At 46.9% G+C, this 12324-nt stretch overlaps 1 protein-coding gene across 6 annotated transcripts in view; it reads left to right on the top strand.

The window, feature by feature from the left end:
* Window positions 1–12324, top strand: part of KALRN (kalirin RhoGEF kinase) — a 640054-nt gene that overhangs the window by 517332 nt on the left and 110398 nt on the right. For 4 of the 6 annotated variants that reach the window (XM_065877085.1, XM_065877088.1, XM_065877086.1 and 1 more), the window contains exon 1: window positions 11842–11926. The exons of the other annotated variants lie outside the window; for them this stretch is intronic. In XM_065877085.1, the coding sequence (XP_065733157.1) occupies window positions 11842–11926 (85 nt within the window). Of the gene's footprint in view, window positions 1–11841; window positions 11927–12324 lie in introns of those variants that run through there. 6 annotated transcript variants of the gene reach the window in all.

Below are 12324 nucleotides of genomic sequence, written 5' to 3'. Positions count from 1 at the left end.
TTAGAGCCTATCAATTTCTCCATACATCTTTTATTAAATCCTTAGAGCAGAAAAAAACATTATGGATTAAATTCAACAATCCTAGACTGTTTAAGGTGATTATTTGTGTGTGTGGTTTTTTATTGAAGTATAGTTGATTTACAGTGTTGTGTTAGTTTCAGGTATACATATTCTTTTCCAGATTCTTTTCCATTATAGGTTATTACAAGATACTGAATACAGTTTTCGGTGCTATACAGGATCCTTGTCATTTATCTAATTTATATATAGAAGTGTATCTGTTAATCCCAAACTCCTAATTTATCCCTTCCCCACCCCCTTTCCCCCTTGGTAACCATAAGTTTGTTTTCTATGTATGTGAGTCTGTTTCTGTTTCATTAGTAAGTTCATTTGTGTCATATTTTAGATTCCACATGTAAGGGACATCATATGGCATTTGTCTTTCTCTGTCTTACTTCACTTAGTATGATAATCTCTGTGTCCATCCATGTTGCTGCAAATGGCATTATTTCATTCCTTTTATGGCTGAGTAGTATTCCACTGTATGTATGTGTATGTGTGTGTGTGTGTGTGTGTGTGTGTGTGTGTGTGTGTATATATATATATACCACATCTTCTTTATCCATTCATCCGTCAATGGACCGTTAGTTTGCTTCCATGTCTTGGCTGTTGTGAATAGTGCTGCTATGAACATTGGGGTGCATGTATCTTATCAAATTAGAGTTTTCGTCTTTTCCAGATATACGCCCAGGAGTGGGATTGCTGGATCATATGATAACTCTGTGTTTAGTTTTTAAAGGAACCTCCATACTGTTTACCCCTGCACATCGGTGCCTCGGTCTCTCACACACCTCTGATCTCATCTCCTTTTCTCTGGGCTCAGGCTTAGTGGTAACTGCCTTCCACTCTGAGGCTCTCAATGGGCTGGTCCTTTTTCCTGGTTATTCCCTGCCGTCATTCATATTGTTACTTGTTCTAAAGTAGCATTTTTTTAACCTTTTATCCATATCCTCCTGATTTACCTCTAGAATCCCTTCCAGTTCTAAAACGTCTGCTTTTTTTCTCTCCACATCAGGAGAGAATCACTTTAGCAACCTAAAGTGATTAGCCTAAGTATCCTATGTTTAATCCATCCAGGCATAGCATAAATATCCTCATTTTGAGGTCCAATTTATTAGGTTGAACCACATGAAATTGCCATTTTTGTAGTCAAAACTGGTTGAAAGTCAGCAATTTTAAATGGTTCAATCTAATACGTTACAATCAGCCTATCTTTTTCATAGACGTGTACTTGCAAATCTTTGAGAAAACAGGGGAGGGCTTTGTACTCAGGGTGTCAGATGGGCCAGGAAGAGGACAGGGTGTGGAATGAGTAGAAACTCACTTCATCTTGGTTTCTGCATTTATAAGGGAAGCTGATAAAAATTACCCATCTCTCAGAGCTGCTGGGAAGCTCAGAGGAGGCAATGTTTAGGAAAAGTGATTTTAAACTGCGAAGTTGGTCTTTTTGTTATGTGTACAGGCTAATTGTTGAGAATAAAACAAAAGCGACCCTGCTATGCACAAGGCTTTACAATGGTACGTGGTAGACCATACAATGACATGATGAGAGGTGTGGAGTAACTAAGAGTCTCGGGGTAGAAAATCTGGGGGGTCTGAATCCTGGCTCAGATACTGACTAGTTGATAACCTTGGACAAGATACTTAAAATCTATAAAATGGGCAATAATGCCCACTTCCCTTGAGTCAGACTTCTAGCCTATGCTTACCACCCTAGAGGCAGTCAATGAATGTTAATTTCCCTGCCTGCCCTTTGTTCTAGTTCTGATACCTCTGTAGGGAGGTGTCTAGAGTATTTCCAGCCTGAATCTTCTCCAGGGGTCAAGGGGTCAAGGTTCTGTTTCTAGTTCCATCCATAGGTTTTGCAAAGGCCTGACATTGTCTCTACTCTGCACCCTCCCCTCTCTCTCAGTTTCCATTCCTGGCCTACTCTGGGCCCTTTCTGCAGTCTACCAACAGCAGGTCCATCTGGCTCTATGATTTCCCAAGAAATAATGGTTTACTCCTCTTTTCTAACTTTCTTTTGTCTTCTACCCAGTGGGTAGAGATTATATACGACATATTTAAGCTGAAAATTCAACTTATTCCCTGGCTTGTACCTCTCAATGCACTGTTCTTTCAGTGATTAACTCTGGTTGTTAAAGGTAACATTCCGACCACACCATAGAGATGGGCCAACCTATGTGAGGAGGGCTGTGCTCAGATGTTGAATGTCGGGCTGGGCATGAAGGTGTCCTTCGTTAATTCAAAGAGGAGAAGGGCATAGGGCAGTTTTGTAAAAACTGCCTTATTTTATTTTTAACTGAATTTCTTCCACTTACCTGTCTATGTTAGGATGGGCCAGAGATGGCTCAATAGTTATTGACCAACTGGAAGCCCTCCCAGGACAGTTTCAGGAAGAGGGAGATATAGGTGCCATTCAGTCCACACTCTTCCCTCCTTTGTTTCCATTTAAAACTAAGGGAGCAACAAAGACAATTAGAAATTGCCCCAAGACTACTTTGTTCTGGGTGAGATGTCCTACCTAAGACCAGCTACCATCTTTCTGATACTATTTAGGACATCAAAGGGCTTGGAATCAAGGCCTCAAATAGGAAAATGTCAGACCAGGCCACATCCTCCTTTAAGTACACCCCAGTGCAGTGCTGCCTCCAGGAAGGACTGGCGCAGGAGGAGATGTTGCATTATCAAGAGAAGGAACTGATGTCTCTGGGGCCCCCTGCAGAGATCCTGCCCCTCTCCTTTTTGCAGCTGGCCTGCTGAGACTTAGCTCATGCCAGACACCTGTTTCAACAGCACTTTCATGCCTCCTGGTGTCCACTGTACATCTGTGAAATGTGCGTGAGGATGATGCCTCTTATCATCCAGAGCGGAGGGAGGGTGAGGCTTGAATAGCGTCTTTGCTCCTTGCAGCCTCGTGAGCAAGCTCAGAGCTGGTGGAGCTCAGAGCTAAACTGAGAGCCTCGGATTCAACTAGAGAGGAGAGGTTGCCACTGATGGTGCTTGCCTAGGAGAAGCTGGGGATAGATGACGGAGAGGAGGTCACTCCAGAAAACAGAACTTTCCCCAAAGGGAAGTTGATGCAGTTTTGTCTTGCTAGAGCTAGCTAAGCTGAAACCACTTTCCCCACAAAAGAGCAGGGGACCCAGAAATGACATGCACTGGATGTGGCTTGGGAAGCAGAGAAGGAGCGACAGTGGTCTCGTAGCTGGGGGTGTGCCCACCCTATCTGCTTAGGGAAGGTCACAGGTGAGAGGATCGTAAAGGTCGTGAGGAACAGCCCTTGCGGGCCTCGGCCTCAGGAGCTCTCAGCGGCGGGATTCTGATGCTGCTTGGCCAGCCAGTGTCAGGATCCTCCTCAGGCCACCTCAGTGCCTTCCCCTGTGTCACTCAGACCTTGAAAACAGCTACCCCTCCTCCAGGACCCTTGTAGGATTGCAACTGCAGTCTGAACCCAAACTCTGCAGCATGTATGAGGAGTGCTTCCGTTTGCAAGTCTCGCCATGTTTCATACCAGCTCCCTGCCCGCCAGCAGCAGAGAGGCTGTCCACTCATGGACCAGCCTGCTCCTTTTCTTGTACTTGCCTTTGGGATAGGACTGGGCTGCCTAGTTTCCCCACCATTGTCCCCCAGCCCCAGCCAGGAACACTGATTCTGATACCACATCCACTTGCCTTACTCTCCACAAGGCCCTGAAGGCCACAGGAGGTATGGGTGCCTACTTTTGTACACAGGTGGGCACGTAGATAATTACCATTGCTGGCTCCCGTATGCAGTGGGAGGCCAGAGCTCAGCTCAAACAGTCCATAGCCCCTGTCTCACTTCAAGTAATAACAAAGTCCCTTCTGTGGCTGCAAGGAGGCTCCTGCAGAACCCGCCCCAGAGCCTGTTCTCTGATTTCATCTCCTCTGTCTTAGTTTCCTTCTGCTGCTATAACAAATTACCACAGACTTAGTGGCTTCAAACAACACACGTTTATTCTCTTATAGTTGTGTAGGTTAGAAGTCCAACATGGGCTCTAGGGGAGAGGCTGTTTCCTCACCATTTCCAGCTTCTAGAGGCCAGCTGCATTCCTCAGCTCATGGCCCCTTCCTCCATCTTCAAAGCCAGCAACGTTGCATCCCTCTGGTCCTTCTTCCAAAGTCACATCTCCTTCTGACAACAGTGGGAAAGGTTCTCTGCTCTTAAGGACTCGTTTGATTACATTGTGCTCACCTGGATAATCCAGGATACCCTCTCCCCATCCCAAGGTCCTTAATCACATCTGCAAAGTCCCCTTTGCTGTGTAAGGTGACATATTTACAGTTTCTGAGGATTAGGGTGCGGACATCCTTGTGGATGTTTTTTCCTACCAAATCCTACCACCTCCTGACCAGCCTGCCTGACTGAACGCTTCCCCAGATGAGCCAGACACTCTGCTAGGCAGCACCCACCCCTTCTGTTCCCTCTGCCTGGAACGCTCCAGGTCCTCAGATACCTGGACGGCTGTCACCACAGTTCCTTCACATCTCTGCTTGAATGTCACCTGATTAGAGAGGTCTTCCCTCACTCCCACCCTCTTCCATCCCACTGTGTACCCCTTTTCCTGTTTTATTCTTCCTCATTGCAATTATGGCACTACATGACATATTTATTAACGTTTGTTGTCTATTCCCCATACTGCAACCCCCCAGATTTCCTGTACAAGTGCAGGGATTTTGTCTATTTTGTTCATTACTCTGTCCCTGGTATCAAGAACAGTAGCTGGCATAAAAGAAGTTACTGTAAATATTTATAGGAAGGAAGGGAGAGAGGGAAGAAAAGGAAGGAAGGAGGAAGGGAGGGGAAGAGAAAGGACCATGAATCAGGGACCCCTGAGAGAGTTCATGTGTGAAGGGCGAGGCTCAGTGTGTCCTCCATCCCCTGAGAACTGTAGAGGAAACCGGCCAAAGCTTTATCAGGGGAGCCTGAGGATGGGGATATAGGGAATGATGTTCTGATGCTAGGAGTTCTGAGTGAGAATGTCTTTGAAATCCTGCTTCCTGGGAAATCTTCTCTGGGGACACATGGGTTAAGCACCTCTCCTTTATCTGGAACGGTTGAAAACTCAGAAATATAAGGATGGGCAGTGTCTTCCACGTTCCCTCCTATTAATGAAAGCTTCCTTAAATTGACCTGAGTTACATCAAGGCAAAATCCACTTTGCATTTAATGTGTCAGAGACCTCTTCATTGCACCCATGAATCTACATGCTGCTGCAGCTGCTATTTCTGCCTGTGGGAGGGGAGGGGGCATTGACAGTTGGAATGAAAATAGCATCCCTCATAGTGGACACTTAGCAACGGCAAGCCTTCCCAAATTGGAACTCAGAGTGATAGACGGGCACTTCTTACTGTCCGAGTTTGGGAACACTTTGACCTACTTAGAAGTGAACGTTTTTGGAAGTAGATAAACCTGGAGTGGTTTGTTTTTAGCAACTCCAGCTGCAGTCATCTCTCACTTTGATAAATAGCTTGTCTCCTCCTGAGCTCGGATCTCCAGGAACCCGTCCTGGCTGCCCGCAGATCCACCCCAGAAAAGCATGAGCACTGGTTGTTCTGGGGGAGACACCCGGGTCCTTTGTGAAACCCCACAGCCTTTTCAGCATCGCCTGGACTACCCTTTCCTGGGGCTTGGTTCAGTTCAGAGGGTGATCAGGCATGCTTCCTTCCTGAAAAACAGAAGGCGAGCCGAGGCTAAGCTTTTTGCGCATAAGTGAGACAGCCAGAAGGAGGCAGACACTTGTCAGCTGGGCAGGCAGAGGGGGAGCGAGGGACACCTTTACAGGGCATAGTTGAAGACAGATTGGACGAGCTCAGTGGTGGTTTAGTCCTTGGAGTCTGGGAGCTGTCGCTAGGTGGATGGAGGCACCCACGGGACCAGCAGGTGTGCAGTGGTTAGACCACACTAAACAGGTGTAGTTAGGAGAAGAGATTACTATGCATAATGCTGGCAGTCATGCTTTCCTGTAGACGTTACTATTAACATAACACATATAACCTGGGAATGGTTGTCCACATGGACGTTATACAATTTTGAAAGACGTATTTGGAGTTCTAATTAAATACAGAAGCAATGTACAAATTGCACCTCCTTTCTTCTAATAAGTGTTTCTGGTCACTGATAATCATTATTCCTCACACAAGGATGAAACCTCTACTTTATGTCCAGTCTTGGTCTGCCTCCAGTTTCCCTTTTCTGCCACAGAAAAATTGAACCAACTGCTTTCCTAGAACTCACCTTGTTCTTGTCTTTGCTCAGGGAACAGTCATTCAATTTCTGTTTCTCATATAATTTTCCCGTTATAAATTCCCATATACAGGTTAACCTAGTGACTTGCAGATAGTAGGTATTCAAAAACCAACTCTTTGTTGTATAAATGATCAGTACTTGAAAAGAACCTCAGAGTTTTAAGCCACAGTCAGAAATGGAGGCCAGGACAGGATAATATGGGGAAAATTATGAACCACCCTGGTATCAGGCAGTTCACAGGCCAGAAATCTACACAGGGAAGATGAGGGTTAAGGAGCATGCGGTTAGTAACTAGAGAGTGTCGCGGGTCGTGGGAGGATGTCAGAGTCTGAGAAAGTGAAAACATTTGAGTCCAGATGCTCCCTAAACTCTGTAGGTACCACGCAGGAAGTAATCCCAGAGTCCCAAGGTCCATGGTCCTTTGCCCTGACTTCTTACTGAAATCACGTGCAGAGCTTTTTACAAACTCTAGATGGGAATCTGGATCAGAATCTGGGAGTGGGTGCTGGAAGAGAGATGTACTACTGGAGGAAAAGGCAGGTAAGTGACCGGTTGGGGTGGAGCTGCCCACAGTCCCCAGAAACCACGCCCACAGCCCTCACCTGGCATATTCTGGAGAAGGCGTGTACTGTACTTGTCGCTGTAGGAAGGTTCTCACAGGAATCTCTAGGCCTGAGTTGGGGCATAGTTGCTATTGCCTTCTCTCTCTGGGCTGAGCTCTCAATAAGAAATCTGGATAAATGTGATTTTGGAAAACTCAGTTCCTGCAAATCTGAGGAGCATAAGTCTAAAGGACAAAATTGGACACATGTCTGTTGGTGAAAAGGGCAGATGCCTGAGGTCATGGTCCAGCGTTCCTGAAGCCTGTGGCTAACTTGAGGGGAGAGGGCAGACCCACTAGTCCCTGGTACCAAGCCCAGCATTGTGGTATACCGGGCCCAGTATGTGTGCAGGCTGAGACCAGCAGGAATTCTTTGGGGTTCACTGTTGTGGGAAATGGAGATGAGATAAAATCGACACATCAGTAGGCAGAGAGCCTAATTCATGTAAGGTAGACTTTGATCGGAAGCATAACTGAAGACAAACTGCCAAAAATAAGAATAAGATTGAACCATCTGTTTGGAAATTAGGAACACTCCAAAGATATTGCTGTAGCTCAGAGGTTCTTAACCTGAACTTTGGGAGTAGGTGGAGTGGAGTCTGAAAACCTTGAGATTATAGAGGTTCAACTGCCTTATACAAAAGAAGATGTTTACTTGGGGGGCTCAGATAAGGTCCAGGGATAGATAAGACTTTGGAGGAAAAGCGTATTCAGGTGATGGCATCAAACCTCACACACAACCCGCTACCTCGCTCTCATTTCATCTCTTTCCTCCATGTTGGCTTTATTCTCAGGCAGCTTCTGCTTATGTAGTTATGGCAGGATGGCCTCCATCTGCTTTACATTAACATTCCACCAACTTAGAAATCTTCTGGGAAGGGATTGCTGCTTTCCCAGTAGTTCTTGCTAAGGTCTTCCGATTTATTATCATTGGCTGAAATGGAGTCATGTGCTAAATCTGAACCAGTCCCTGTGGCTGGCTGGCCGAGCCCGGGTCATGGGCCCATCCTTAGAGTGGAGGGTGGACAGAGGGAGGAAGTCAACTACATCCACAGACATGGTCTGAGAATGGAGGAGAGCTGGTTCCTCAAAGAAAAATCAAGGTGCTATTACAGAAAGAAGGGGGTGTAGATTACAAACAGATGGGAGAGACTTTGCTAACTAATGGTTCTCAAAGTGTGGCCCCTGCACCAACAACATCAACGTCACCTGGAAGCTTGTAGCAATGCAAATCCTCAGGCCCCACCCCAGACCTACTTAATCAGAAGGTCTGGGAGCGGGCCCAGTAATCTGTGTTTGAACTCACTATCCAGGTAATTCTGATGCGCACTCAAGTTTGAGAACCAGCACACCACACCACCAATGGTTCTCAAACTGTGCTGCATCTTACAAACACCTGAGGCGCTTTAAAAAAATACTGATGCCCAGCCTCACCCAAAGGGGAATTAATCTGAATCTTGAGAGGGTTGGAGGGAGGAAGACCCAGGCATCAATGGTTCTTCAACTTTGGTTCCACCCTGGAGTCACCTGGAGAACCTTAAAAAAAAAAATTCTAATACCTAGAATTTAGAAAATCTTCCCTGATGATTCTATTAAGCATCTGTGTTTAAAAACCATCTCCCTACCACCCCCTCCATATTGTCCTGAGGACAATTACAACATCTAGATGTAAGTTAGAGGATTCAGGCCCCTATTTTCTCAAATCCCTCAACTCAAAACTCGGTCAGATATCTGACATCGATTCCCTTCTCTTTCACGTTCATGTTGAATCTGTCCTAGTGGCTAGCTCCACAAGGACTGGGATTGTTTTTGTTCGTGAATGTAGACCCAGTGCCTAGAACAGAGCCTGGCATATAGTAGGCACTCAGTAAGTGTTTGCTGAGTTAATGAATTGGTCTGAAATCAGTCAGTGTCCCAGTAGTGTTCAAGACTTCCTCGCTGGGTTGTAGACATCACTGGTATCATTCTGGAAGGCACACGAGGATGGCAGTGGGACTCTTGGGTTATTGATGCCTAGCCAGTCTCCAAAATGTGCTGACCATATCAATTCAAGATGGGTAGGTGTTCCTAATGGTTTTATGCCTTTAAGTTGACAGTAGGATGGGTTCCTGGGTTATAATAAGGACCAATGGAAACATGCCTGATGGATCCTTTTCACGGAGACTAAGACTACTTTAGAGTCTACTTGTATTCTGATTTTTTTTGAAGTTATACAATATTATATAAATTACAGGTGTACAACACAGTGATTCACAATTTTTAAAGGCTGTACTCCATTTATAGTTGTTATAAAATATGTGCTGTATTCTCTTTGTTGTACAATAGATCCTCGAAGCTTATTTTTTACCTAATAGTTTCCAGGACTCTGATTTCTGAAGCAAGGGCTGAATCTTCCTCAGACATCTGATTCAAGCCAGTTTCTACACGATGATGTTGTCAGCCTCTTGCAAAAGATTATGATGGAGAGATGATCCAGTGTCACTTAAACACAAAGGCCCAGAGAGGTTTAAGTAAAAAAGGAACTGGTTACTCACCAAGCAACTTTGAAGCATTTTTGAATTCCTATGAGAGTGCCCCAAAAGTATTCAAGGAGGCGGATTGGGTGGGTAGACCAAATATGGACTCCTGTATCATAGCATCCAGACAGTGGATCACAAGCAAACAAAGTTCACTTTTCGAAGGGCTGAAGGTGCTGGCCATTTTCTGCTCTGGGCTTGCAAGAACAGCAAAATGGGTGTTATATTTGGTGATATAGAAGAGAGAACTAGACAACAGTACTGCTTGCCACATCCCGCAGTAATTCAAGCTGTCGAGATGAGACTGACCGATAGGATGATCAGTGAATTCCGGAATCTGGGGTGTGGGCTGCCTGCGCAACTTTCATTTCGCTGTTTCACATGTGGAGCACCAGGGGTACATTTCTTGCTCGACAGTGAGATTCTTATATAACACTTGCCAGGAGGGGCCATCAGGGAGGTGGCAGTGGTAGAACTAGAAGTTAGATTTTGACTTTGGGTTCTGCTCTTCCTACATGGTGAAGCTTTTTAGAGTTTCTCTTAAGAGTTAAAGCATCGAAGCCTCATCATCATTCATTCATTTAGTTTCTTCAGATTTAAAAGAGGACCCTACCTTATAAGGTTTTTTGGTGTGGATAAATGACCTAATGTATAGAAGGCAACCAGGAAACTGCTTGGCACAAATAAATGCTCAATAAATGCTAGCTGTTGTTACTCATGAAGGTGTGCTACTGTGTTTACTGAGCATCGACTGTGTTCCAACCATGTGGCAGGTGCTGCAACACAAATAAGGCCAAAACCTAAGCATGGTTCAAACTGAGAAAGGAAGCCCCAAATCTTAGTAACTCCTAAAGTCTTGTCCTGTGGCTGTCCTTCTTCCAGGTTGGAATTGAGTGATCAAGCTTCTGGTTTTTGTCCCTCTTACAAACTTCCCTTTTTTTTTTTTTTTTTTCCTGATGAATGGGCTACTTTGAGTGCTGTATGTTTCCAGCCATCCCTTTTCCTAAATCTGGATGCCAAGGAATGGGAGAGACGCTTTGTGAGTGATAAACGCAGTGGCTCATGGGAAGGTCCAGTTGGTGTGGTGCCGGTGGGCTTCTCGGGGGGTCGGGGGCATGTGAGCTTGACCTCGAAATATGAAAAGGCTTAAAAAGGAAACGGATAGGGGTTTAAGTAAAGGGATGATAGACCCACTGGGTGTGGTTGGGGGGTGGTGAATGGACATCTTCCACCATGAGTAAGGTGTCTGCAGTTTCTCTGTAGGCACTCACTCAACTGGAAGTATAAAACATCTCTCTAACAGCTACTTCATGGATATGTGTTTTTAAATTCTCTTAGCAATCCTGTAACATGGGAATTCTTTTTTTTTTTTTTTTTTTTTTTTTTTTTGGTATACGGGCCTCCCACTGTTGTGGCCTCTCCTGTTGCGGAGCACAGGCTCCGGACGCGCAGGCTCAGCGGCCATGGGTCACGGGCCCAGCCGCTCCGCGGCATGTGAGATCTTCCCGGACCAGGGCACAAACCCGCGTCCCCTGCATCGGTAGGCGGACTCTCAACCACTGCGCCACCAGGGAAGCCCCGGGAATTCTTTTTCCTTCTTTTATTTTTTAAATGAGGAAACTGAAGATCAAAAGAGTGAAATGACTCATCTAAGGTCAGACAGCTACTAGGTGACAAAACAGCTTTGAACTTCCGTCTTATGGTTTCTTTCCAATACTGAGCTTTCCCACAACATCATTACCACCCCGGAGCTGATAAAAAGAGGAGGCACAATTATCATTAATTATTAGCCTGAAATATTAAAAAGAAGGAACGAAAAGCGTAGGTGAAGGTGTTTTCAACACAGAGGGGGCTGTCCATGTTCGGAGGCTGAGGAGAAGGAGGGGGTGAACCTGTCAGAGAAAAAGCACTACTGAGTCTCGAACCTTCTAAATCTGCTTCTCTCCCACCTCTTTGGCCTCATTGGATTGCGGATTTTAAGCCAGAGCTGATTGTGGCGGCCTTTGAGGAGAGGAAGCTGCACTAAAGGGGAAGCACCTGTTTTGCGCCTGTTTTGTGTACGCTCCTCCTCCCCTTGCGTGCCCCGTGCCAGCGGTCAGAGCGGCCTTGCATAAGGCTCTGGGCCACGCTGCCGGTGGGACTCGGGCAAACAGCTGGACTTTGGAACTCCGCCCCCAGCGCCGCCCTCCCCGCCGGCCCCTCCCCTTCTCCCCAAGGTGGCCCTGGCTCCCAGAAAGTCGGAGTCGTTGCCGCGGTGCGTGAGAGGAGGGCGGGAAGGGACGGCCGAGGTTGTGAGCTGGCTTCGGGGCCGCGCGGCCGCGGCGGCCTGCCTGCTGCGCTCCCACAGCGGCGGGCACCCCGGGCCATGCGGGAGCGCTGGGGCCGCGCGGCAGCATGAAGGGCGGCGACCGCGCGTACACCCGAGGTCCCTCTTTGGGGTGGCTCTTGGCGAAGTGCTGCTGTTGCTTCCCTTGCAGAGGTGAGTGGCTGTCGGTGCTAAGCCTTCTTTTTAGGCAGAGACCGGGCAAGCTGAATATGGGGTGGCGGGGTGGGGGGGAGTAGACCGTGGTCTGGGGAAAATGCGGGTGGGGAGGGGAGCACGGCAAAGGGAGGGTTTGCTCCCAACTGTGTTCATTGCAGTTTCTGCGGCACGAAGCGGTTCGCTTGCTCTCCACTCTCAAGGAGCTTCTGACTTGGATGCGGAGCTGAAGTTTGGGAACTCAGTTACTTACCGGCGACTTTGGATGCTGGGCTCCAGCCAGCAGAGGGGTTGGGGCGCGGATGCGAGGGAGAGGGAGAGGCCACTCGGAGCTCTGCGCGTCCCTGTAGTGGCAGAGTCACACTTTTCGTGCTCTCATTTACATATGGACCTCAGCC

Source organism: Phocoena phocoena, chromosome 4 (genome assembly GCF_963924675.1).
Source record: "Phocoena phocoena chromosome 4, mPhoPho1.1, whole genome shotgun sequence".
NCBI lineage: Eukaryota > Metazoa > Chordata > Mammalia > Artiodactyla > Phocoenidae > Phocoena > Phocoena phocoena.
The sequence above is the reverse complement of the archived record's forward strand: the minus strand, read 5'-3'. Positions and strand labels throughout refer to the sequence as shown.